General features: G+C 36.0%; 1 protein-coding gene across 7 annotated transcripts in view; it reads left to right on the top strand.

Moving 5' to 3' along the window:
- Positions 1-25,556, top strand: part of TRRAP (transformation/transcription domain associated protein) — a 102,805-nt gene that overhangs the window by 9,067 nt on the left and 68,182 nt on the right. For 4 of the 7 annotated variants that reach the window (XM_068909257.1, XM_068909260.1, XM_068909255.1 and 1 more), the window contains exons 11-31: positions 665-761; positions 1,149-1,287; positions 4,378-4,456; positions 5,060-5,294; positions 6,342-6,669; positions 6,790-6,887; positions 7,568-7,762; positions 8,342-8,533; positions 10,256-10,421; positions 11,684-11,940; positions 12,743-12,943; positions 14,977-15,155; positions 16,252-16,451; positions 17,198-17,415; positions 17,535-17,732; positions 18,402-18,662; positions 19,626-19,787; positions 21,024-21,120; positions 21,536-21,657; positions 23,093-23,263; positions 24,477-24,545. In XM_068909257.1, the coding sequence (XP_068765358.1) occupies positions 665-761; positions 1,149-1,287; positions 4,378-4,456; positions 5,060-5,294; positions 6,342-6,669; positions 6,790-6,887; positions 7,568-7,762; positions 8,342-8,533; positions 10,256-10,421; positions 11,684-11,940; positions 12,743-12,943; positions 14,977-15,155; positions 16,252-16,451; positions 17,198-17,415; positions 17,535-17,732; positions 18,402-18,662; positions 19,626-19,787; positions 21,024-21,120; positions 21,536-21,657; positions 23,093-23,263; positions 24,477-24,545 (3,664 nt within the window). The remainder of the gene's footprint in view (positions 1-664; positions 762-1,148; positions 1,288-4,377; positions 4,457-5,059; positions 5,295-6,341; positions 6,670-6,789; positions 6,888-7,567; positions 7,763-8,341; positions 8,534-10,255; positions 10,422-11,683; positions 11,941-12,742; positions 12,944-14,976; positions 15,156-16,251; positions 16,452-17,197; positions 17,416-17,534; positions 17,733-18,401; positions 18,663-19,625; positions 19,788-21,023; positions 21,121-21,535; positions 21,658-23,092; positions 23,264-24,476; positions 24,546-25,556) is intronic. The other 3 variants (XM_068909259.1, XM_068909261.1, XM_068909258.1) reach the window with 1 other exon arrangement.

The following is a 25,556-nucleotide window of genomic DNA, read 5'->3' as shown; positions in this document are numbered from 1 at the left end:
GAGGGCAAATATTTTATTTTATTAATTGAGTTTCTGACAGAAATCCGTGTTACTGCAGATAGTATGTGCTGGAGCCCATGTTAGCAAGGACATTATAGTTGTTTAATCTTTATCAGGCCACAGGTGATATATTTTTAACTTCTGAGTCCTAATTTAGGTGAAGCATTGCGATATTACAGATCTGGGCGCTGCTTTGCCCCTTCAAAGAGGGATGTCTCTAACGAGCAGCAGGTGGTACTGAGAACGGTCACAGGAGTATGACCTCTCTCTTTCCTTGTCTGCCAAGAAGACCTGAATGCGATAAGTGGTTAAAACTTGAGAAACAAGTCTGTGTGAAGGAACGTTGCTTGGAGGAAAGAAATGGCCCAGCTAAGGGAAGGGAGCCAAGTGATGCTAGCACGTTGGCTTGGCTTTCTTTAGAAAGTTGAATTGTATGGCAGCCTCAGGGGTGTGTGTTTCTGCTTGGAGCTTACGATGTTGGGAATTTGAATGGCAGAGAGCTTGAACTGCTGAAAGTGGACTCTCCTAGGATGAGTTTATTTGCTTATGAAGCAAGAACCTCTACCTAAGCATGATCTGAATTGATACATATGAGTTTTCTGAACCTAGATATTAAAGAGAAGAGGAGGAAAAGTACAGTAACCACTGTTCAATTTAATTTCAGACAACATAAACTTTATAACAAGGAATTGTATGCTGATTTTATTGCTGCTCAAATTAAAACATTGTCGTTCTTGGCTTACATTATAAGAATTTACCAGGTAGGTTGCACTTTTGTTACTTTGTTACTTTGTTACTTTTCATGTAACAGCTCTCTAGTTAGTATATGGCAGGCTAACAAAATGACTGAGGTGAATCAGGGTTTGGAGAGGAAGAGGATTTGTGTACCAAATCTGAAGATCCAGCTGTGCTTGGTTGTGTTTTCAGGAGAATTTTGATGTGAACACAAGGAAAACAAGTCCTTCACTTTTCTGTTTATTTGTTTTATTTCCAAAACATTTATGGAATAACTGCTGTATTTTATTTTTACGGATAGACTTTTAAAGAGAGATCAATGAATTTTAATCTGATGTTATTTTACAAATGTAGAGCAAAGCTTTAAAGTAGTCTGCCATACTAATTGAATTCTTGTAATTTTTCTTTTATAGGAGTTAGTGGCAAAATATTCTCAGCAAATGGTGAAAGGAATGTTGCAGCTACTGTCCAATTGTCCAGCAGAAACTGCACACCTCCGAAAAGAGCTTCTGATCGCTGCAAAGCACATCTTAACAACAGACTTGCGGAGCCGTATGTACTATTCTTTTAAAAATAGATCTATAAACTGGAAAAATTCCAGCTTTTTCTGTGTGTAAGAGGTACACACTTGGCATTTGTTTTAGGCTATAGATACTTCTAATTGTTTTCGGAGTGTGTTTCTTTGTGAGGGGGGGGGTTGTATTTTTGTTTTGTGTGTAGTGTTTTTTTTTTTTTTGCCTTCCTTGACAGCTTTCTTTTGTCTCAAACTAGGAATCTTGTCCTACATTGCAGAATAAGAGAGTGTACTGAACAAATGGCTTTTCCACCTTTCCAGATCTCTATTATTCTAAGTAATTACCAGGCAATGATATACACTTGTGTTGGTTTGTAATTGTGCCTGCAGTTATATGGATACTTAAAAACATTAGTCTGATAACCAGAGTGGAAATAGCTCTGTGGAAACTGTTATTATATATTTGATTCAGCTCAAAAATTGTCTCTAGCAGAGGAAAGCTATTTTTGATCTGCCTGGTTTAACTTAAACTTGATGGATATGTTCTGTTCTGCAGAATTGCAAATTTTGAGAGGAGGGTATTTCACAAAATATTAACTTCTGTCTTTTCATCTTTACTGTGTGGTCATCACCCTTCTTCCTTCCCCTTCAACAGTTATGGGGGGTATGATGTCTTACAGGTTTTACTAGCTCGCCCCCCAAAAAGAGCGTAAGTTTACTAGTTCTTGATTTTAGTATTTCCATGTGTGATCACATGGAAAACTGTTTTGGTGTTTGGTTTTTTTTTTTTTTTTTTTTTTGCCTCATGTCCTAAGGAAATTAGCCTTAATTGCTCTACATTTCTCAGCCTCTCTGTAATAACTTCCAAACTTGACCAGTTTCAAAAAATTCAACAGAGGAAAAAGTGGTCTTAAGAAAATGTTCTTCTGCATCCTTTGTGATCCTTAGCCTTGCTGTAGCAGAGAAAACCTGAGGTAGTGTCCACATTGGAGGAAAAAACAGCAGTGTGAGCTCAGTGGTTCATTGACCTGGTGAGCTGCTTGGCGTGTTAGCATTCCTGTTGGTAGCACATCCCTCTAGCCTTGCTCATGGCTACTTGGCAGCCCCAAAGAGGGTATAGAAATGTTGAGGGGAAGCGAGAGCCTGGCATTGCAGCTGTGCTAAGGAGTGTGAGGAGGAGCCGAGGTGGGATGGGGAAGGTATATGCCAATTTGTAGAAAACCAGGCTTCAGTCCTTTCACTGGTGTGGAGGAACTTAAGTGGAAAGATGTTGTGAGGGATTGTGTCATGTTTGTGGGGCTTGGCATTGGCATTATAATACTTCTTGGTGGAAGACTCTTTCAGACTGAATCTCTTATGTTGATTGAGAGTTGACAAATAATAACAAATACCTTTCTGTGGTGTATTTTGTTGTTGTGGAGCTTTTGTTTCTGGCTCCCAAAAGAGAGGGCAAGGAGGAAATAGTCATGTTCTCCAGTGTTATTGCTGTAAGGACGGTCTCTGTCTAAGAATACTTCATCTCTACAAAACGTGGTAGGCACATGAATATTAGATATAAGTGTTTTAAAACCTGGCCTAGAAGATAAAAATTAAGTGAAATTTAGAAACTTAACTCTTATCATCGCAGTAAGGTGATGCCCGTTTCAGAAGGCTGTCATGGTTTGGACGGCGTTTCTGAAATTCTAAGGACTTCACGTTGTGAATGTTTCATAATTTCAACCTGAACTGTTACATTTTGGAGTTTAATGAGAGAGTCCTATTAGTTGCTCGGTGTGAGCAATTTATTATCATTTCCTTTGTTTTAACTTCTGTTACTAGTTCACATTAAGAGTAATAGCATAACACTAGGATACTTATGTTAAATGTTTCCTGCACAAAAGCTACTGCCTTTCAGTTTGCCTTTCCTTTGCTTGCCTTCATTTGTGTCTTAATCTCTTTGCCCTGCTAATGCTACCGTGTCTAAGATAAGTGCGTGTCTAAGATAAGTGTGTTTTCTGAGCCAGAGTGGGTTGATCCTCAAGGCCGTTCCTTTCCAACCCTCTTTTTGACTCAGTTTTTTTATTCATGGTGTTGTTGGCTATGACCTGAGCTTTTTTTTGCATCATGTCTGCTGTAGTGGTTGCCCTATAAAATAATGAATCTTTTTTGCATCTGAAATCTTTATTCCCATTCTTCATTTGCTTTTTCATAGCCTTTTAGACCTCCAAAAAGCCCCACCCCTCTCCTAAACAATGCTGATGCTCTTCTTTTCTCTTCCTACATATTTCTGCAGTATATAGCATTCTCTTACAAGCAAAGACAGCCTACCACATTGTCCCTTTCACTTAAATAGACCTTGCTGATTCCTTATCCAGTTCCAATTTCAAAAAATGCTAATCTTAATCCTGAATATCGGTTGGAAATTCATAAAGAATGAAGGTTGCTAGGTGCCTGTTTTTCTCTTTCCTTACCTTTTGTTTATTGGTTAATACATTTTAACTTGTTGCATTACATTTTAACTTGTTGCAATCAACCCTTCCTGCTGTTTCCAACCTCTGCCTTTAAGGTGGAGAGAGGTAATCAATTCCATAAACTTGTTGAATTCTGTCATTTCAAAGGAAAAAGAAAACGCTTTGTTCTTGCTCCTTGTTTGCATTTTTGCCGAAAACTCCCCTTTGTACTTGGATCTCAACTTGCATCTATTCTTCCTCATCTTTTGGGACAGCTCTTGTATGATATATGCCAACAAAATAGAGTTGTGTTAGACAGTGTTGTCCTAACTCATCCTTTCCAGTAACTCATCAATTATGCTGAAGAAGTACTGCAAAGGTCAAAATAATGTTATAAACATTTTTTCTCTTTCCAGCTGTAAGGGGTTATCACTGTTGTGGTTTTGACTACGTACTATAGTGTTACTCAAGGGGCAAGTGCCTGTAGAGTTCATAGTTACAAGAGATTAGTTGACAGTTTTCTTAGAAATGACACTGCTTTTAATAAGCTTTAGAAATGAATTTTATAATAAACCCACTTCCTGACTGTGGTTTAAATACCTATGTTAAATGGTTAACTGTTCTTGTTTATTTCTCTTGACAACCATTATGTATAGCTTTTTTTTTCTTTTTCTTTCTTTTTTATTTTTGTTATCACAGAATTTATTCCATGCATGGACAAGCTGTTTGATGAATCTATACTAATTGGCTCCGGATACACTGCCAGAGAGACCCTGAGGTATGAGAGAAAGGTTGGGATATCTGTCTGAAAGCCTGCCAGGGCTGTTTTTTTTTCAAGGTCTACTGCTATTTACAGTAATGTCTGGATAGATTCACTGTCATGTTCCCAATATTTCAGGAACCTGTCAAACTCTTAAATCCTCTGTCCAGTATAAAATCTGAATGAGATTTAAGCTACTATTGACCAAATGGCTTAAAAGTTACTCACTTGCAACTGAAGAAAACGAGGCTGAGTACTAACTTGCTGGATTTGACTTTGATATTCTATTAGGTTTTAGGTGATTTTGCTAACCGAGTTAAAAAATATGAGCGTGTATGCAGTGTATGCAGATGAAGATATGTGGAAATGTTCAACAGTGGGGGAAGAAAATCTGAGGGAATATTAATTTATGCAGATAATAATAAAGTTATGCAGATTATAATTCTCTTGTGCAATAGAGAAAGTATTGTGAACTTTGTCTGTGCTTTGCATATAAAACTAGAAAAAATTGAATTTAGTATTTTGAAAATAGCTCCAGGCAGTAATTATTGGTTAAGTACAATTAACAGCAATTATAATTGTTCTCAATATGCTTTCTTCGTTTTTTGTTTTTACTGGTAGACCACTTGCATATAGTACACTGGCAGACCTGGTACATCATGTCCGTCAGCATTTACCACTCAATGATCTCTCCCTTGCTGTCCAGTTATTTGCCAAGAACATTGATGATGAGTCGTTGCCTAGCAGTATCCAGACCATGTCTTGCAAGCTTCTGCTAAATTTGGTAGATTGTATCCGGTCTAAAAGCGAACAGGAAAATGGAAATGGTAGAGATATTCTTATGAGAATGCTGGAGGTACTGATTTGATAATAAGTTAAATATTCTGGTTTTTTTTATACTATATTGATGCTCACATTTTTCTTTCTTCTTTCTTGAGATATGGGAATAGATAGAAACAGTCTGTTTCCTGTAGTTCATTGTAGTCAGAGAAGGATTTTTTTTACAATGCTCTGCAACTGGGATGATATCTTGAGTACACTGAAGATGCTTTGCCGGCTCAGCTTATTCATTCAGTGATTTGTTCCAAAGCAAGAAATGGAATGTCTATGCTGCTAGGTAGCTTAACTCTTTTTTAATTTTAGTTGCAATCTACTTTTTTCTCCAATGGAGGAAACATAAGAATGATACTACTACGTTGTCTTTTTTTTTTCTTTTTTTTCCCCCCTTTTCTGAATGGTGAAATCTTGTTGTGGTGAAATCTTATCTTATAGGTCCTTGGCATAGATCAGTGCGATCTGTATGATGTGAAATATCCAAACTTGAAAACCTAGGTATCCTTTTTAAGGACTTTCTTTATAGGGAGGGGTGTGGTTTTTTTTTTTTTTTTTTTTAAATTAGACATGCATGCTAAAAGCTCTCCACCGCTGTGTAACGCCCATGGTAATTAATGAGTCCTCTATTCCAGTGTTCTCAAACTGAAGTTGGCTTCTGATAGTTTAAAGATAGGGTTGATCTTAAAAACAAACTTTTACTTTTTATCTACTCCTATTTGTTTTTTCAACTTTAATGTTGTAAGAGAAGTGTTTAGTCATTTGTTTGCTTATTAAATGAAAATTTGTACTAGGATGTGAATTCAAAGGAGATGCATCTAGGGAGGAGAGGAACATATTTTTACTTTTGGAGCATGCTTAAAATAACAGACTAGTTGATTGATACCTTAGAAGAATGTTTGCAGTCATTTGAATGATTCTAGAAATACTTAGCTGCATTTTTATTGATCTAAGTATGTTGGCTTGAAGTCTTAATGTTTTTAAATTTAGAATCATCTTTGAAAGAATAAATTTATTTTTTTCTACCCCCCACCCCGGGCTCTTCCATTTGTCTTTTGTCCTTGTGCCTTAGGTTTTTGTTCTGAAATTTCACACTATAGCACGATACCAGCTTTCTGTCATTTTTAAAAAATGCAAGCCACAGTCTGAACTTGGGGCTGCTGAAGCCGCGTTACCTGGAGTACCGACAGCAGCAAATGCAGCACCTGTGCCGGTTCCATCTCCCGCCCCAGCCGCTCCAGTGGCCCCTGCATCAGTGCCGGTATTTGAGAAACAAGGGGAGAAAGAAAAAGAAGATAAACAGACGTTTCAGGTCACAGATTGCCGGAGCTTAGTAAAAACTTTGGTCTGTGGCGTCAAGACAATCACGTGGGGCATTACATCGTGCAAAGCTCCTGGTGGTAAAACTGCATAATATTTAATTATATTGCTCTTTTATAATTCTACTATTAAAATTACAGCCTAAAGGCAAATAGTGTTTTTAATAAGTAACTACTGTTTTGTTCTTTGTCGTCTTTCAGAAGCACAATTCATTCCTAATAAGCAGCTGCAGCCTAAAGAGACTCAGATCTATATAAAACTGGTAAAATATGCAATGCAAGCCTTGGATATTTATCAGGTATGTAACCTGACCACATAACACTTCTATTTATACAGTCTCTGTGTATTTCAGATCTTTTAACGGGGATTTCTTTGTCAGCTACAAAACCAATTTCAGGAGTAGTATATTTTCATGAAGTCTTTAATTTCATGACCGTATTTAATGTGAAGCTTTAACAATTTAAAAGTATTTAAGGACTTGCAAGAAACATTGTTTTCTTAACAGCTATTATTGTTTGTGTTTATATAGGCAGGTCAGACCTTAAAAATCTATCTCTTATTTAGTGGCTTAAATCATTTCTTCCAGAAGTGTGTTGTTTCTTTGTTTTTTGTTTTTTATTTATTTATTTATTTTTTAGCTGAGTAATGAATTGAAACATTCATTTGGCATACGTTTAGTTACGAAGTAGTAGTGAAATGTGAATGTACACAATTTAGGATTTAGGAAGTTTACAAATACACTTTGATATCACCTTCTGTTGTCTTTTTCCACTCCTGACTTCATGGGTTTAAAGTCTGTGCTGGGCATACTCTATTTTAATACTTTTTGTTGCTGTTGGCTCTTCTAATTTTGCAGGGCTTGCATCTGAAACTTGTAAAAATGTCAATTTTTTGGTAAAAGGTACTTTAAAAATAATGTTTTTCCAAGAAGTTACTCAAGTTATATAACAAATATGTGCATTTTCTAAACTGCCATAGGTCCAAATAGCAGGAAATGGACAAACATATGTTCGAGTAGCAAATTGTCAGACAGTCAGAATGAAAGAGGAAAAGGAGGTTCTGGAACATTTTGCTGGTGTATTCACTATGATGAACCCTTTAACTTTTAAAGAAATCTTTCAAACTACTGTTCCTTATATGGTGGAGAGAATTTCAAAAAACTATGCTCTTCAGGTATTATGATTTTTTTTTTCCAATTTATAATAATCAGCCTGTAGAAAATAACTTATTCCTTAAAGTACATCAAGCTAAAGAGGACTTATAAATAATAATGTTGCAATTAGCATGCAGGGTTTGTATCCGTTTAAAAAATACTTTGTAAAGATAGGTTTTTCAAAAACTTTTCAAACTAAGTGCTGCAATACAAACATGAATATTTCAGAAGAATAATGATGGCACTTTAAGTGGATTTTATTCTCGAGAAGTATTGAACATTGTGGAGTCCTCATTTTGTTCAGAAGATTGTCCTGTTACTGTTCTGATCTACTGTTTTACAGAACACAATTCCAATAAGTGTTTACATTGAAAATTAAATTTTAAATATAAAGTTATATTCTTGGGAAGTTAAGTGAAAGCTCTGATTTTTGTTGCCCGGCATGATTATTTCCCATTGAGGATAACCTAAATCACTTGCCTAGCAGTGGAGATGGGGGAAGAAATTGGTCCTTGTTTTTGTTTTATATGGCTAGTGTGTTTATCCTTCTAGTCCTTTCATTACAGCAAGAGTAATTCCCTTGTGGTTTCTTTTTATAGATTGTTGCCAATTCCTTCTTGGCAAACCCTACTACCTCTGCCCTCTTTGCAACAATATTGGTGGAGTATCTTCTAGATCGGCTGCCAGAAATGGGCTCTAATGTGGAACTCTCCAATCTGTATCTCAAGCTGTTCAAGTTAGTCTTTGGCTCAGTTTCACTATTTGCAGCTGAAAATGAGCAAATGCTGAAGGTAAAGATCATTTTGTTGGAAAAAAAAATTTTTTTTGACTTTTAATGTGTTTTCTTCAGGAGTCTGAGAAAGCTTAAGGTTTACTTTCTTCAACATTAGATAATCTTTCCATGTCTGAACTGCTGCTAATGATACATCTCCATTATTCAAGCACCAAATACATTACCTTACTTGTAGGAGATTGTTTTTGTGACTGTGTGCTTCATATCTGGAACTGCGAAACGATGAGGAAATCCAGAGTCTTAAGTGACTGATCTGTGTTTGTAATCTGATTAGGATTGCCGTTAGCCTGGGTACCTTCTTGCATATTTTTTTCTTTGTTGCTACATTAACTTACTATGTTTTTACCTGGACTGGAATCAGTTTTTTCTGTATATTTATTCTGTAATTTTGTATATTAATATTCTATTAAGTGTACCTCTTCCGTATTTTTGTCCTGTTGAGGTTTGGATTAAGGAATGCTAGCTTTTTCTACTGACATCATATTGTATAATTATTCAAGGGATCTATTTTTATGTTGTCAAGAGACAGTCTTGTTGTTCAGTGAGTTCAGAAATACTGTGTTCTGGGCTTGAAGAACGATATTGCTCAATACTTTTTCATAAAAGTGAGTTTTGCCTATATATAGCAAGACTTAAAATATTAATACAATACTGGTCCTTGTCTCCCCACTTCTCTCCGTTCCTCCTGCCCCTGCCTTGGAACAAATAAAATACCTAATACAGGTAATTGCATGTTAATGGTTTCTGTGCTTAAGTATTTGTTATAGCAGGGTTAGTTTGGTACTTGTTTCTGGGTAGAACAGTATTGGGACTGCTGATTTTCCCGATTCTTTAAAAGATGAAAGTAATATAAACCAATGGTTAAATTCTTCTCTTTTATCATCAAAATCAAGGTCATTTGTATTTTATAAACTGGAGATCCAATTTAAAGAGTGATTTACTACTTTCACAGTTTCATGCTTCTGTTAGGTTTTTGTTTCAACAGGATTGATGATATGGGCCTTGGGTAGACAATTTAACTGAATGATGAAGGCCAATTGCAGCATTTGCATAGCAACATAGAGCACTCTCAGATGTTAGTAAAATCCAGAATAGTGTCACTGTTTGTACCTAATCTGGGAGAATCCTTGCATTTATCAGCTGTTTTTAGTGATTCCTGCAGACTGTTAATTCCTGCTCTTCTAAAAATGCCACTGACAGAGTCTTACTCTTTCAGTTCCATAACTTAGTTTTTCACTTGTAAAAGTTGACTCTTAAAGTGAATTTTTAGCACTCAAAAATTAAGATTTAATGATAAAGTTAGGTCTAGAGCAAATGAATGTTGTAAAGTGTTTTCTCTTTTCATTTACTTCTGACATTTCTGCCACCCATCCTTAGGCACTTCAGAGCAAATGCTTTTTATTATGTCACATTTGCAGAATGTTTTTTGTTTTAATACACTGACTGCTTGGAGTAGTGAGCTGACTCGTTTGTCTAAGATGAAAGCTGTGGTTAATTAATTAAATAATGCCCTGGGCTATTGGTGCTCTTGGGATACATATTTACTTTTTAAAAAAATCCTCAAGAGCAGTATCAAATTAGCATGGTGTCAGCTCAGAGTACTCTGAATAAGGTTGAAGGTACTTGAAGGTTTTGATCTGAAAAACTTGTCTCATGCTGAACTCTTGTACAAATGATGATAATATTGATGTATTATTAATCTTTATTATTATTTTTACAGCCACATTTACACAAGATTGTGAACAGCTCTATGGAACTTGCACAGACTGCCAAAGAGCCCTATAACTATTTCCTGCTGCTCAGAGCGCTGTTCAGATCTATTGGAGGAGGCAGTCACGATCTGTTGTATCAAGAATTCTTGCCACTGTTACCAAACTTACTGCAAGGTAGAAAAATACCTTCTTTCACCCTCCTAGTTTCTAATCTTTCTATTTAAATAAAAATAGTAATAAAGTTATGCTATAAAATTAAAAAAAAAAAACCTAACCCTGCTAAGTAGCTGCTGATTTTAAGTTTAGCAGTTGATTAAATAACACGAATGTGTCTTGTTTTCATTTACTGTCAGCTGCTTCAGGCTCCATAGTTTTGGCTGCTTCACAATTTCTGCTTTTTGTGTTCTGCTTTCCGTTGTAGTGTGTTTTTTTTTTTTTTTAATTGGTTTGTCTGGGTTTTGTTTAGTTAGTTATTTGCTATAGATAGTTTTGTTAGTATAAAGCACTGAGGAGCAAGAATAGTAGAAGAAGCAAAATTGCCAGGCCATCACATGTTTTGCGGGAAGAACCTCGCAAAGAAGCTGTGGCTGTTTGGCAGCTGAGAGCATGTGTGCGCACCTGCCAAATGCATGATGAATACACATGCAAATAGCATCAGTTTTCAAAAAGAAAGGGAAATAACAAAATCAGGTTGATTAAATGAGCATACCTGTTTGCAAGGACTGTCTCCCAGAGATACTGAGGATGAGCAAGCAAATGTGGAGAACTACTTAAACCTAAGGAAAAGCTAATTGGAAAAATTTCAGGAAAGTGAAATCTGGTGGTACCCATCTGCACCTGTCAGCATAATTTTTACTGTAGTTAGCAAATATGTATGTTATATATATAAATCATTGTCTGAGATACATGTCCATGTAGAGCTTGTTAGCTAGGTTTATGCAATATATAAAATCTTGCTGGGGAAAAAAATAAGTTGGGGAATATGTTTAGTCTGTATGGGACAGTGAATGCATTTGAACACAATTACTTTTTCTTTTCAGATATCTTAAAAATAATTTGCTCTGTGTATATTTTCTTTTATTGATACAAGATTGAGGTTTGGGTCAAACTAGCTTTTCCCACTTTTTATCCACTGAACTGAAGTGCTACTTTATTGTGTCTAGTCTTAATTTTAGTATATGCATATTCTTTTCATATATGCATGTACAAAATAAATACTCACTGCATAAAATCCTTAGATGCACGATTGGAAATTGCAAAAAAGACTTAATGTAAATTAATTATGCGTTATTTTTTAAAATATGTTATTTACAGAGATATAAGCTTTACAGAATTTTAAAATTTGGAGTTATTCAGAATTTAGGAAATAGCTTTTAAACAATCAATTATTGACTATATTTTTCCTTCAAATGTATAATTTATCATTGATTTTTCAGGACTTAATATGTTGCAAAGCGGCCTTCATAAACAACACATGAAAGATCTGTTTGTAGAGCTGTGTCTCACTGTGCCGGTTCGTTTGAGCTCATTGCTGCCTTATCTGCCAATGTTGATGGATCCGTTGGTGTCGGCTCTCAATGGATCTCAGACCCTGGTTAGCCAAGGCTTAAGAACTCTCGAGTTATGTGTGGATAACCTGCAACCAGACTTTCTGTATGATCATATCCAGCCCGTTCGAGCTGAGCTTATGCAGGTAAACGTGTTGTTTCCTCTTAGACCACTAGAGGTCATTTAATCTCTAAATATTACGGTGTGAAACTTGGGATGTGAAAATGTGAAAAGTCTATCACAAGAACCATTCCTGTCTGATTTGTATACAAAAGGCTAGTGGTGTCCTGCTATTAAATTGAAAACTCTGAAAAATTAAAAATTAATCTTTCCTTTTTCCAACTTCGAAAGTGAAGATGAGTTGATGCAGAAAATGATTAATACTTGTTGAAAACAAAAGAAGGAAAACTAATTACCTACAGCATATCATGATTGGGAGCTATATACTGTCTTGTATATACAGTGAAGATGATTTGGATGCAATCTAAACAACTTTTTAAATGCAGCTATTTCTTCTAACATGATACTTGCATATACCTTAGCCTTTACATTTAGCGTTCACATTGATTTTTGTATGTAGACGCTAGCTCTTTGAGGTGAATTTACTTCAGCCTTTAACTGGCGCAAATATATATTTTTCTTTTTCCTAATGCTTAGCATTATATAACCATGAATACGAAGTTGCATTTCAATGTGAAAGATTTTGTTATTTATCGCATTAATCTAAAGCTGTGCTTAGAACAACCTTGTTACGAATCATTTAAACTGTTGGGAAAAGAGACTGCTTTTATTCCAACCGTGAATGTATTTTCTGGAAGTTACGCTGGGTCACATATCCAAATACAGGAATAAGTGTTTACTTTGACCTTTTTTCTTTTTTTCATGCAATAACTTGAACAATTATGAAATGAGATGGGTTTGACCTTTCATATTTAAAATACCTCTAGGCTTTGTGGCGTACACTGCGCTATCCTGCAGACAACATTTCTCATGTGGCTTACCGTGTACTTGGTAAATTTGGTGGAAGTAACAGGAAAATGTTAAAGGAATCACAGAAACTACAATATATAGTCACAGAAATTCAAGGACCCAGTATTACAATAGAATTTTCAGACTGTAAAGCATCTATTCAGCTCCCGATGGAAAAGGTAAGGGCTTAAATTTTCTACTTTTTTACTATGTCATATCAGTTGAGAGTCTCCATATAAGACAGGCTGACCTAATGAACTTCTTGCTTAATTCTGTTGTGCAAAAATAGCTGAAGTTCACCAACCTATTCTTCCTTAAACTGTGTTTCAGATCACTTATTTTAGGGGAGATAAACATGTTGCTCCGTATATATTATGTCATAAGGTAGAAGCTAAGTTGGCACAAATAAACGTTCTCTGTTGCATGCCTTCCCCCTCCTCCCCCAAACTTCTGCTGTGCTGGTTAGATTAGGGGCAGGAATCTACTCTAAAATCTCCCTGTTTTCTTTGAAGTGTACCAGTAATTTGTTCTTTGATCATAGAAGTTCTCTAGTGATTATTCTAATCACTCCAGTGGTTTGGCTTTGTTTGTTATCTCTAGGCTGGGTATAGTACTTTTAATACTTGCAAAAGCACTTCATACTTGTAGTGACTTTCATCTGACAATCTCAGTGTATCATAAATGTTTAGTTCCTACTAATTGCAGCCGCCTAATCTCTGTTTGTCTTGGGATCTGAGAATCAAGCTGGATTCTGAGTTAATTTGGCCTGTGGAGTTCTAATACTTATCTTTTCAATTACACTTCCATAAGTAGGTGCAATGTGAGTATAGTAAACGGTTTTCTTTACAGGCAGCTGACTCTCTGTGCAACTAACAGGATTACAAATATCTTGGAAAAATGTTTCTTAAAATAGAGATAGCTTTACTCCTCTATACTGAAACTGATGTGAGTTGAATGTGTATAAATACTGTTATTGCTGACATTTTTCTATCCTACTAAGTTTAATTTGAACCAAGTTTTCTAAAGTACTTATGCATCTAACTTGTTTGTTTAATGTCATGGAACAACATTCAGCTTCTTAGGTGTTGACGGAGAAACAATATTGTTTGCAGCACGCTTTATATCTGTAAAAAAGAAATGTCAGATTAAGAAGAAAAGGGGAGTAGGTTGAAAATGAGAAATTCATCTTTACTTTTTAGTGCTTTGGTGATTGTCCGTGGAAAACTCATTTTTTGAAGAAAGGTCATTGGGATGTTAATAAGGTTTTTCAAAAGATGATGGGAGGGCAGCTAGTTAAGTCAGTAAGTGGAAAGATGATTTTCCTTTCAACAAAGAATAATACCCACTTCTCTGAAGCAGAGGCCTTGAAGGGTCACTCTTTCTGCCTAATCCTATATTAACTGTTTAAGCATGGATGATTAGATTTCATTTTACAACTGATCATTCATTAAAATTGTTAATTTTTATATGAATTTTTATTTGATGTATGTCTCTTGGTTATAATGTGCCCCATTCTTTTGAAGGAGGGATAGAGGATAACTTTGCATATGTTATGTATGCGTGAAAGTGAAAAATTTCAGAAAAATGTACCCCCTTTTCATCAGTCTCAAGTCTTGTGAAAAGATTGGAATGATCCTTAAATATATTAAAACCATTCTTCTTTTCCTTTGTGAGAAGACTTATTTCCATTAAGCAACTGGTATTTAGAAGTTGCTTACAGAGGCATTTAATTTGTATGATGTAACTCTTGATTTATGCAGAAAGTATGCAAAAACAATTTCTTAAGGTAGAACGTTTTTTGGTACCAATTACATATGCATGCATGCAATGCATATATAGGTGCATTTTTCTGTCTACGCTACATAGGAATGGTGAACGGCAGTTACTGCTGGAAGGAAGATGGAGGAAAATTTTCAGAGAGAACGAAGGAATACATCATTCGTGATTTCAAATGCTTTCTGGCTATGGAAATAAATGTTCCTGCCATGAAACTTTCCGCTTATGTTAAAGCAGAGCAAATGCCAGAAGGGTTTCAAGTCCACACCTGTCAGGCATTCTCTGTATTTCTTAACTTGAGCAGTCCAAACTGTAAATGCTGTTTAAATGACTTCAGAATGTGTTAAAGATACTGTTCGCTTGGTTAATCACCTTATTAAAATTACTAAGAATAAAAACTGTTCTGTTACTGTTTGTCATCTGTTTTTCATTGTAGGCAATTGAGACTGCTCTGGACTGTTTGAAGAGTGCTAACACTGAACCGTATTATCGGAGGCAGGCTTGGGAAGTAATCAAGTGTTTCTTAGTAGCTATGATGAGCCTGGATGATAATAAACATGCATTATACCAACTTCTGGCACATCCCAAGTATGACAATTCTTTAAACATAAATGTGTATGTAAAATTTATGGTGTCTTTAGAGTGGCCTAATTTAGAGGCAATGGTTAGTCTGGGCACTGTATGGCATTTGTACCTGGTGATTTATCCTGCTTCATTTTAAATTAATGCTGCACTTTCCTGATTTTGGGAGAAAACTTTGGAATTTTCTCAGCATATTATTTAATGCAAATGATATATTTTCATGTTTCATATCTTAACTTTCTTCCTCTATTCATAGTCCACTGTATAGTCTCTTGTATGTGAAGAGACTGAATTTTATATTAATATATTTAAGTAGGCATATTCTGATACTTACCTACATTTGAAAAGTCAAATTAGACTGTGATATTCTGTACATTGGCAAAAATAAGTTACAACAAAGTGAAAGAGGCATAAAATTCAGTTTCATCTAATGACCAAGTTGGAGCATAGTCACACACGTAGCCTATGTTTATAGAGCGATCAGTTTAATATATGACTTGATGTTTGTTTTAGAGTATGTGGATTTTAAAAATTTTTATAGACGTTTTAAAACTTTAGCCTCTGATTCATAATGTGTTTATTGCTTTTAGATCACTTTTGACATCTTTTGCCTGCTAAGTGTATGCTGACTTCTTGAGTCTTGCAGGATAGTAAACGAAGCTAAAGAACATAGTGGCTTTTGTAATTTGGATGACTTGACATAAATATAGCTTTGGAATAAATACATTTTGTTGGGCAGTGATTTGATAAGTAATACTTCAATCTTGGAAGATTAAAATCAAATGTCATTTTAAAATACGGAAAATGTCAAAATACTGAAAATGACATTCTGTAATTGAGTTGCAGTGTGATGCCCGTATACCTATTATTTGTAATATATATGGCTTCTTCTGAACCACTGGCTTTAAATGCTTGTGGTGAAATTGAGCTATCCATCATGTTTGAGACGAACGGTTGCCAAAATTAATACGGGCTAAGTGAACTGGTCTAGCTCTATCAAAATGAGGGGAAAAGCGGAAGGTGGAGGAGTTAAGGAGAGCAAACTGTAAATTAAGTCCTTGACTATGTTCATGGTTGAGCTGTCAATACTGCAGTTTAGGATTATAATGAATTTAATTTTGTCTTTCAGCTTTACTGAGAAGTCTATACCCAGTGTAATTATTTCGCATCGGTACAAAGCACAGGACACACCAGCTCGTAAGACGTTTGAACAAGCGTTGACAGGAGCATTCATGTCGGCAGTCATCAAAGACCTGAGACCTAGCGCTCTGCCTTTTGTAGCCAGCTTAATCCGCCATTACACTATGGTGGCAGTAGCTCAGCAGTGCGGTGAGTAGCATGGAACAGAGATTGTGGAGACCTTCATGAGAGGAGTGGAGAAGTTCATACTTTCTGTAGTAGTCATTTGTTTTAAGAAAGTCATGATATTGCAATGGCTGTTACGTTGTTTTTTGTTGTATGGCTGAATTATGTTTCAAGTCTTTCGAACAGAGAAAAATTACTAAGCACGCTTTCAAAAATATCAACTAAAGATAGTTCTAAAATACCAAAAGCAGATGAAGTAATTTTTGGAACAGTGTCTACTTTCAGAGCATTTGTATAATTTGATATACCTATTTGTTTTTATGTATGGCTTTTAATTGAGTTGTTTCCACTTGCACTTTTGAAGGACTGTCAGAGGAGCTAAGTAAACAGTGTAGAGCACGGTGTTGTCTCATGTCTGTGAAGTAAATTGTTTGGAGTTGGACTGTATAACAAGTAATTTGGTAGAAGACGCTCCTCGCTGTTATTTTAATGTAACTTGACTTTCATAAGATTCTTGCTTTAATTGAATCTCCTTAGCAGACCTCTGCAGTACATAGTCATTGAATGAGAGAGAAAAAATACTCAAGTAGATGTAATCATTTTTCTTCTAAGACTGATAAATGCCTTACAACCCATTTATATGCAAATAGGCACAGTGCTTACTGGTTTTGCCATCAGCTCATCAGAGGAGTAGTAAAACCTAATTGAAAGACTATTCATACTGAAATATCCATTGTCTTGTCTTTTTTCTTCCCCTCTCCAAATTATAGGTCCTTTCTTGCTGCAGTGCTATCAGGTTGGAAGCCAGCCTAGCACAGCCATGTTTCATAGTGAAGAAAATGGGTCGAAAGGCATGGATCCCTTGGTACTTATTGATGCCATTGCAATCTGCATGGCATATGAGGAGAAGGAACTCTGCAAAATAGGAGAAGTGGCTCTAGCAGTGATATTTGATGTCGCTAGCATTATCTTGGGTTCAAAGGAAAGGGTAATATAGCCTTTTTTTTACTCATCCTGTTTCAGCCTCTTTACTTTTGCTTCTGAACTTTTGGAGGTTGTCAGTGGGCTGGAAAAAACCAAAGCACTGATAAAATTCTTTGCTTCCAGGCTTGTCAGCTTCCTTTGTTCTCATACATCGTGGAACGTTTATGTGCTTGCTGTTACGAACAAGCTTGGTATGCTAAACTAGGAGGCGTGGTGTCAATTAAATTCCTCATGGAACGGCTGCCCTTAATTTGGGTCCTCCAGAACCAGCAGACTTTCCTGAAGGCACTTCTCTTTGTTATGATGGATCTAACTGGAGAGGTATTTAGTTAATGGATTACAATGACTACTGTGAAGTAACTTTTTTTTTCTTACATTCACACAGACTGAACTCTTGCTAACTTTGGTTTTCCTTAAGTTAAAAATGTATCACATCTGTAACAATTGTGAGTGAATTTTAGTCATTTTAACTTAAACCAAGTCCTGAGATAAGGAATCAGATCTCTTTGTTCCCAAGTAACTTTGTCAAAATCGTTGGAATTGCGTTTGCTTATTTCAGAGTAGAAATGTGCAAATTGAGTTCAGATCAGTGAAAGAATGTAAGATTCACCCTAACTTGCATGAAAAATACTGTTTTTTCTTCCTTCCGTGTGTGTTTAAAGGGTGTTCGTCTTATCAGAAAGCTGCATGCACTTTTACTTATAGGTGCCTACAGAATTGGCTGCTTGACCTTTTCTCAATTGTGAGTCACATGGTGACAACATTGCTTAGGTGTTCCAGCTCTTGGAGTTCATTTATAAAATTATGTTCTACTGCAGCTCACAATTATGGAATGATCGGTGGGAATACTGGTTGACAATGTTAAGCTTTGCATGTTTTTAGTCTTTTGCAGAGGAGTCATCAAAGTCAAATGCAAAGTTTGTTGAGTGGTGTGTAGATTTGTGATCTTTGTATTCTATATCTAAAAATAAAAAATCCATGATACCTTAGGTTTCCAACGGAGCGGTTGCTATGGCAAAGACAACATTAGAACAGCTTTTGATTAGATGTGCAACTCCCTTAAAAGACGAAGAAAAAACAGAAGAAATCCTAGCAGCACAGGAAAAGTCTTTCCATCATGTGACACACGACCTGGTTCGAGAAGTAACGTCTCCAAACTCTACTGTGAGAAAACAGGCCATGCATTCGCTGCAGGTGCTTGCACAGGTCACTGGAAAAAGTGTCACTGTGATTATGGAGCCACATAAAGAGGTGAGAAGAAATAATTGCTGAGAGTCCAAGTGAGTTTAAATTGTTTACCAGTTGTGTTTGCAAAATGCTTTGTTGACTGCATTTCCCCACACTAGTGAATTAAGTTCTTAGTGCTTTGATAGCATCTGTTTGTCATTTACTAGATTTCATTGTTCTAAATATACTGTAGCTGGAACACTGTAGAGATTCATAGAAATTGTGCCTGAGGTGGTTTTTAGCCAGTATTGGTAATGTCTCCTGTTCAGAGTGATTTACTTCCTGAAATTATGGACTGCACATCCTCCCACCAATGAGATGTAGGCTAGGCCAGGTGGCTACTCTATTTTGCATCATTTGTAAAATAAGAGAGCCTGCTGTGTCTTTCCCTCTCAGTTTTTCCTAATCAGGTTTTGCTGTTTACTCCTTAAATCTGATATAGCATTTGTTCTCTTGAAACTCTAGTGAAAATATGTAGGCCACCACAGCATATAAAACTCTAGATGTTATTATTGTCATTTGTGCATTTACAGAGATGGCCTCTAGTTAAGATCTTGTGATAAAGGTATTTATGGAGGAGAGTGAGAAACTGGTGTAATAGAAAAACCTTACATGAATGCTTTCATTTTCCTGATATTTTAGGAGCTTACAATATGCTTGGTTTTTGACTTCAATGTTTTTGAAGCTTAAGTCTGTTGTTGTTTTTAACGTTGTTTATAGCATTATGTAAAGTTACTAAATATCATAGATCTGTTGAAAGAGAATTTGTAATAATTACAAATACTGAGTTGATTCACTAACTGACTGTGCATTAAATTAGTTCAGAGAAGGACTTTTCTTGCTTAGTGGTTTCTGAAGAGACGTATCTGGAGCCACAATAGCAAATGGATAAAAACACAGGGCAGTGGCTAATGATGCCTTTGTTGCAAGGTGTGTGGGGTCATTTGAATAGGCTGCTAATTCAGTTATCTAAATTATATCATATAGGTCCTCCAAGACATGGTTCCTCCTAAAAAGCACTTACTTAGGCATCAACCTGCAAATGCTCAGATTGGGCTAATGGAGGGGAATACATTTTGCACAACCTTGCAACCTCGATTGTTTACCATGGATCTGAATGTTGTGGAACACAAGGTTTTCTACACAGAGGTACGGTCTTTCTCTGTTCTCAGGTTTGAATGCAGATACTTAAGTAGTGCTGGTGTTAGAATTGTCAGTGTTAACAATACGCGTGTTGCTGTGCATTTTAAACTTTCGCTGCAATGTAAGAATTTACCTTCTGAAACATGAACTGATAAAGGTGTCTGACTTTACCTGCAACTAAATACCCCTGAGCTGGGCAGAACGTTCTAAAGCCTGTGAAACATGTTAAATGAACCTTGGTTTGATAGTCTAATAGCCACAGCTTTATTATTTAGGCCTTATTTTATGCACGGTGTACGTATTAAATTGTTGTACTAACAAAACATAAATATTAATTGTTAAGGTTTTTGAGTCCCTTACGGTTTGAGTAAAATCACGTAAAAACTGTGTGTAGATTTAACTTCAACTGTCTAGTTCCTTGATCTTGGCTGTATTGTCCACATATAGGTTCAGAAGGACTTCGAAACAAACAGTAATTGCAGTTAGGGAGTAACTGCAGGTAGGAAGTGCAATTGTCAAGGCAAAGGACCGTATATTTTTTTCCCTTAAGACAAAACCAAAGTGCTGTAGATCAAAAAAATGTCTGTAAAGCTGAGGGCAGTGTATTGGTATTGGGAAGATCTGAACCCTGAGAGAAGTGTTAACTTGCATAATTTCTGTTTCAAACTGTTCATTATTTTCTAACAAAAACATAATGTTTATTGAAAATACTCCATTGCAAAGAGGAGAGCTCTGTAGGAAAAAATTGACCCTCTGGGCAGTGGCCCAGAATGGTAGAATTACTGAAGTCATTCTGAGCAGATTTTTCTCTTACTAATCTCCTTCTGCTCTCTTACCCCTTTCTTCTAAATCTTCCACGTTATCATTGCCATTCAGGAGCAACCTTTGCTTGTAGACCTATTCTTTTGCAACCTGTATTGTATAAGCTGTGTGTTTGCAAATTGGCCAGCTGGATATTGGCAAACAAAATGTAAAATGGCTAATTTTTGCCTGACTTTCAGTGGCAGTACTAGCAGGTTCTCTTGCCTTTCACTTACCACGACATTTAATGGAAACTGGCACTTTAACTTCTAAGGTTTTTGCCCCTCAGTAAAATTTAGGGGTCAGTTACCATAAATGAACCCAGGTCTTTGAGGAAACCGGGCTAAAAAGGTAGCTGATAAGACTATTTCAGGTATCATTCACGCTGCTAGGCTAAAATGTTTTTTTTTGTTGTTGGTTTTGTGCCCTTTCGCCCCACAGTTACTGAATTTGTGCGAGGCTGAAGATGCTGCCTTAATGAAGCTACCGTGTTACAAAAGTCTGCCATCGCTTGTACCTCTTCGGATTGCAGCCTTAAGTAAGTTCCAAAACAAAATTTGACGTAGGTAAGTGTTCTTGGGAGCCACAGGTAGCCTTATGTCCAGGATCAACTGAAAATTTGCGAGTGTGATGACTGTTCTCTGGAGGTCACGGTTTAATGGGAAAGAATGCCTTATGTCTTAATAGGATTTGGTTCCTGAAATTAACCCAAAATATTTTTAGAATACTTATATAGCAGTTGGAAAACTTTAAAACACTGTTAATGGAATTTCCATTCTTTTTTTTATTTTATTATGTCTGCTGCTTTTGGCAAAGCATGCTAAACTTTAGCTGTCAGTAATTTAAGATGAAATAAAATAAGTTTGAAGAGAATAAATGTAGAATTAGGATTTTTTTTTCTGTCTTTTGAAAATGAGTTAACAAAGAGAACAAATTTACTTTGATTTTTGCAGATGCTCTAGCTGCCTGTAATTACTTGCCTCAGTCGAGAGAGAAAATCATTGCTGCACTCTTCAAGGCACTTAACTCGACAAATAATGAACTGCAGGAGGCAGGAGAAGCATGCATGAGAAAGGTTAGTGTGTTTAAAACAATGCCACTTTGATGCTGCTGTTCTTTCTGCTTTACTTCGTTGTTACAAAGGGTTTTGTGAAATGTCTCTATAAAGTTTAATGGCTGCTCTGCTAAGTGGCGCCGCTATAATTATGTTTCTGTGGGATGTGTTTTTTGAGGGGTTTGAACTTGGCCATAACGATTTTGTTCTGGTTGAAACTGTTCTGGTTGCCCAAGTACCATGGTGCTGTCAGTCCGTCTGTCTCTCTCTCTCTTTTCTCTATCCTTTTTTTTTTTTTTTTAATGGTAAATATATTTTCTTAATAAAAGGTGTCAGTCTTTCCCAGCACTCTCAAAAACGTGCATGTTTGGATTCATTTTAGAAGCTTTTCTAGTGCTTCTGTTCCTAAAAAGTGTGGTGTAGAGAGGCCGTTGCTGGTTTTGGAGGAGGCAGCAATGCAGCAGAGTGGCTCTGCCTTGCAGCAGGGCTGCTGCCTTGGGGCACCAGGCTGCAGCTCTGCTGTTTGGAGTCAGAACTGGTATCCTAATCTGTATCTGCCCTCTGGGTGCCGGCTTAAAGCGTAAAGCAGTCGGAGTGACAGGGGAAAAGGATGTTCCCTTGCCTGATAGATATACCTAATTCTAATTTGGCAAGATTTTAATAGTAATTTTAATAATAGGTCAAAAAAAAGAAAATTAAATCAAAAATATTAACAACCTTTTTGTAATGAGGTGTGGGTTGGGTGGCATGTCACAGGGAGCGTAAGTATAGCAATGCTGAAGGTTTACATTTGTTTACACCATTGAGTGGTTAGAAGTCAGATATCTTCTTTTCATTTCACTCTGGCTGTGAAAGGGAATGTACTTGCTGGCTGCGGTTTGCTGACAGTATGGTCTGGGAGAGGTACGAGAGAGCAGCTAAGGGCTACTCTGACCTATGTCTGTGGTATAAGATTTCTTGATTGTTCCCATCACCTTTTCGTGTGATAAATCTGTGCCACAAGGCGTTTGTTATAACACCAAATATCCTGTCTGCTTGCTCGCAGCCAGGTTCTCCTGACCTTGTGTGTTACTCAGGATGGATGTAGGTTTTAACAGAGAAATTTGCTGTATTGCCTTCAGCCAGCTTCACAGCCAAATATTAATAAAGTGGTTTTCAAGTAGTTTGTCCATAGTTTTATATTTTATTTATAGTTATGGTAGTTTTAAAAATCTTTGTCTGTAATTAAGTTCTGCTTAGTTATTTTAACAGAATATCCTACCATGTATCAGGAATACCTAAGTACTTCCTGAATCCATCCTGTCAGCATATATATTTTTGGTAATAAATAGCATTTGAACTGTTGCATTTTGAAAGTACAAAATAAAATAAGGTAGCAGAATAAGTCCTAAATAATGTACTTGCACAAAAATAGCCAACATGTTCCCCCTCGTTTTAATTCTTTACTCTCTTGCAGTTCTTAGAAGGAGCTACAATAGAAGTAGATCAAATTCATACGCACATGAGACCACTGCTTATGATGTTGGGAGACTATCGAAGCCTGACACTGAATGTTGTGAATCGCCTGACATCTGTCACTAGGCTTTTTCCAAACTCTTTCAATGATAAGTTCTGTGATCAGATGATGGTAAGCCTATTCATGTTCAAGTTTGGTTTTTTTTTTTTTTTTGTTAAGCTCTTCTAGAAAAAAATTCCTCTTGACTAATATTTGTACTACTGAAAAGTGAAAGAAAAATTCAGTATATTAAAAGACTGTTGTTTCCCAATTAATAGGAAAAACTTAAATATCTTTAAACATTGGCATGGCTAAAATTTGAGGTAATTTCTAAGGACCTATGAAAGCAAAAATTAGGAGATGTTTTCTTCAAGTGAAGTCATACCTAATTACGCAAAGGTCTGCTTTGACCAAATTCCTCTTTCAGCAAGGTGCCAGCAGGATTGTGTACTAAGGAAACCCTTGAAAACTTGTTTTATTTTCTAGTAGGCTAAGTCTGTTTTGGCATTTTTTTCATTTATGAAATGATGGAAGGTGTTGCCTTTCTTACTTGGGATTTTTAAAGTGGGGGGAATCCTCTGTGCATTTGTCACAGTTTTTTAAATGTGAAAATGAATATGTATCACGCAAAACGTTAAACAAGTATGAACCTATCACCACTGCATATCAAACCTCAGATTTTTATGCCTTCTGATCTATGTATGTAGTCTCGTTATCCCTTGCTTTCTTGAGTATGGAAAAAACTCTTAGCAAACTGTAACAGTCAACAGATGAAGCTTAAGTTGCAAGTGATAAAAGTAGTTCAGGAGATGAAGGTTTGTTAAATCATTAAATGTTAGAGTTACTTGTTCTGTATAAAAATCAAATTGATGGCAACTTCAGGGTTTGCTGTTCCTGTGCAATGCTTTACATTTTATTTATATATATACATATATAAAATGCTTTTTAATAACAATCCCTCACAGTCCCCTCTTACAACCACAAATGGGAGTGTGATAATGCCCTGATCCTGAAGCGAGGAACATACAGATACATTTCACGTCCAAAATAAAAGTTTCAATCTTCTAATAGATTAATGACAGCTTGCTTAGGTTATGTTGCTACCTATTCAGTTTGGTACGTACTTAACACCTTTCAAGTTGTGAATCGTATGGTTTCAAATAGTAAATGAACTTTTTCAGCTGAGGGAACAAAAATAATTCTGTTTTTTTTCCCTCTTTGTTTCCTTCAGTCATTGCTGCCTCTGCTTTTTCTTTTCTTGAAGTATTTGCTGTCATTTCCTAAATGGAACACTAAAATTGGAAGAATAATAGAAATTAACTTAAAATTTTTTTTTTTTTATTAGCAACACCTACGTAAATGGATGGAAGTTGTAGTTATTACGCACAAAGGAGGACAGCGGAGTGATGGAAATGTAAGTTAACGAGTGCTTCTATGGGGGAAGACAAAGCAGAAATAAACTGTATAAATGTTTAGGAAATATAGAACTCTTTCAATTGTAAATGTTACCATAACTGATTACACATTGATATTTTGTTACAAGTAAATGAAATTATTTATTGAATATTTGTAACAAATTGTAGTAAAAGAAGATTCTTGCCCTCTGGGTACACTTACTTTAGAGGCTGCTGCACATGGGCTTGTGTGGGAAAAGTATATTGATTCTGCAGGGATTTCTGCTTAAAAATCTGTTCTGCATTGGAATGGATGACGAACTCAACAGCATAATCCCTCTTTTTTCAGTAGTATGTTTGATATTCCTACCGTATTCTTGTAAAAATTATACAAAGTAATAACATTTCAGTTCATTTCTGTTCATTTCAATCTGATCTGTGAAAGCTAATTCTATATTTACTAGTAGAGATTGCATCAAAATCTTCCCGTCCCAGTAGAAGTAGTGGTCTGAATGTTGAACTGTGGGAACCTGATCAATTTTTTGTTGAAGGGGAAATTGCATAGCTTAATGAGAACAGTGTGTGTTCTTCAATGATTCTGCACTTAAGGGAATTCCTGCTGAAGTGCTGTACATGTAGATTGTCAGAAGTTCTGTAATTCTATTAAGGTGTCATTAATAAGTTATACTAAGTGTTGAGATTTATTATTGCATGAACTAGGAAAGAATTGGAGAGGAGTTGTATTAATTTCTTTATTTTTCAGATTAGAATGAAATTGGATTGGCTTTTTATTTCCCTCAAAACAGAAATTGTTTAATGGCTTGTCATTACTCTTTCCTGTCATTGCAAAGAGCTTTAACATCTAAATTTAGTCATTGCTTTGTATTTGACCTAGATATACTCTAATGGAGTAGAATGCGTTTCTTATATTTAAACTTAAAAATGGGTACTGTCTGCACGTTTTTCAGTTAAACGCTAATGTTTTATTCAAGTCAGTGTAGTTCTAAGGCCTTCGGATGCTTCTGGGATTC

The sequence above is a fragment of the Struthio camelus genome, chromosome 15, assembly GCF_040807025.1.
Source record: "Struthio camelus isolate bStrCam1 chromosome 15, bStrCam1.hap1, whole genome shotgun sequence".
Lineage (NCBI taxonomy): Eukaryota > Metazoa > Chordata > Aves > Struthioniformes > Struthionidae > Struthio > Struthio camelus.
The sequence above is the reverse complement of the archived record's forward strand: the minus strand, read 5'-3'. Positions and strand labels throughout refer to the sequence as shown.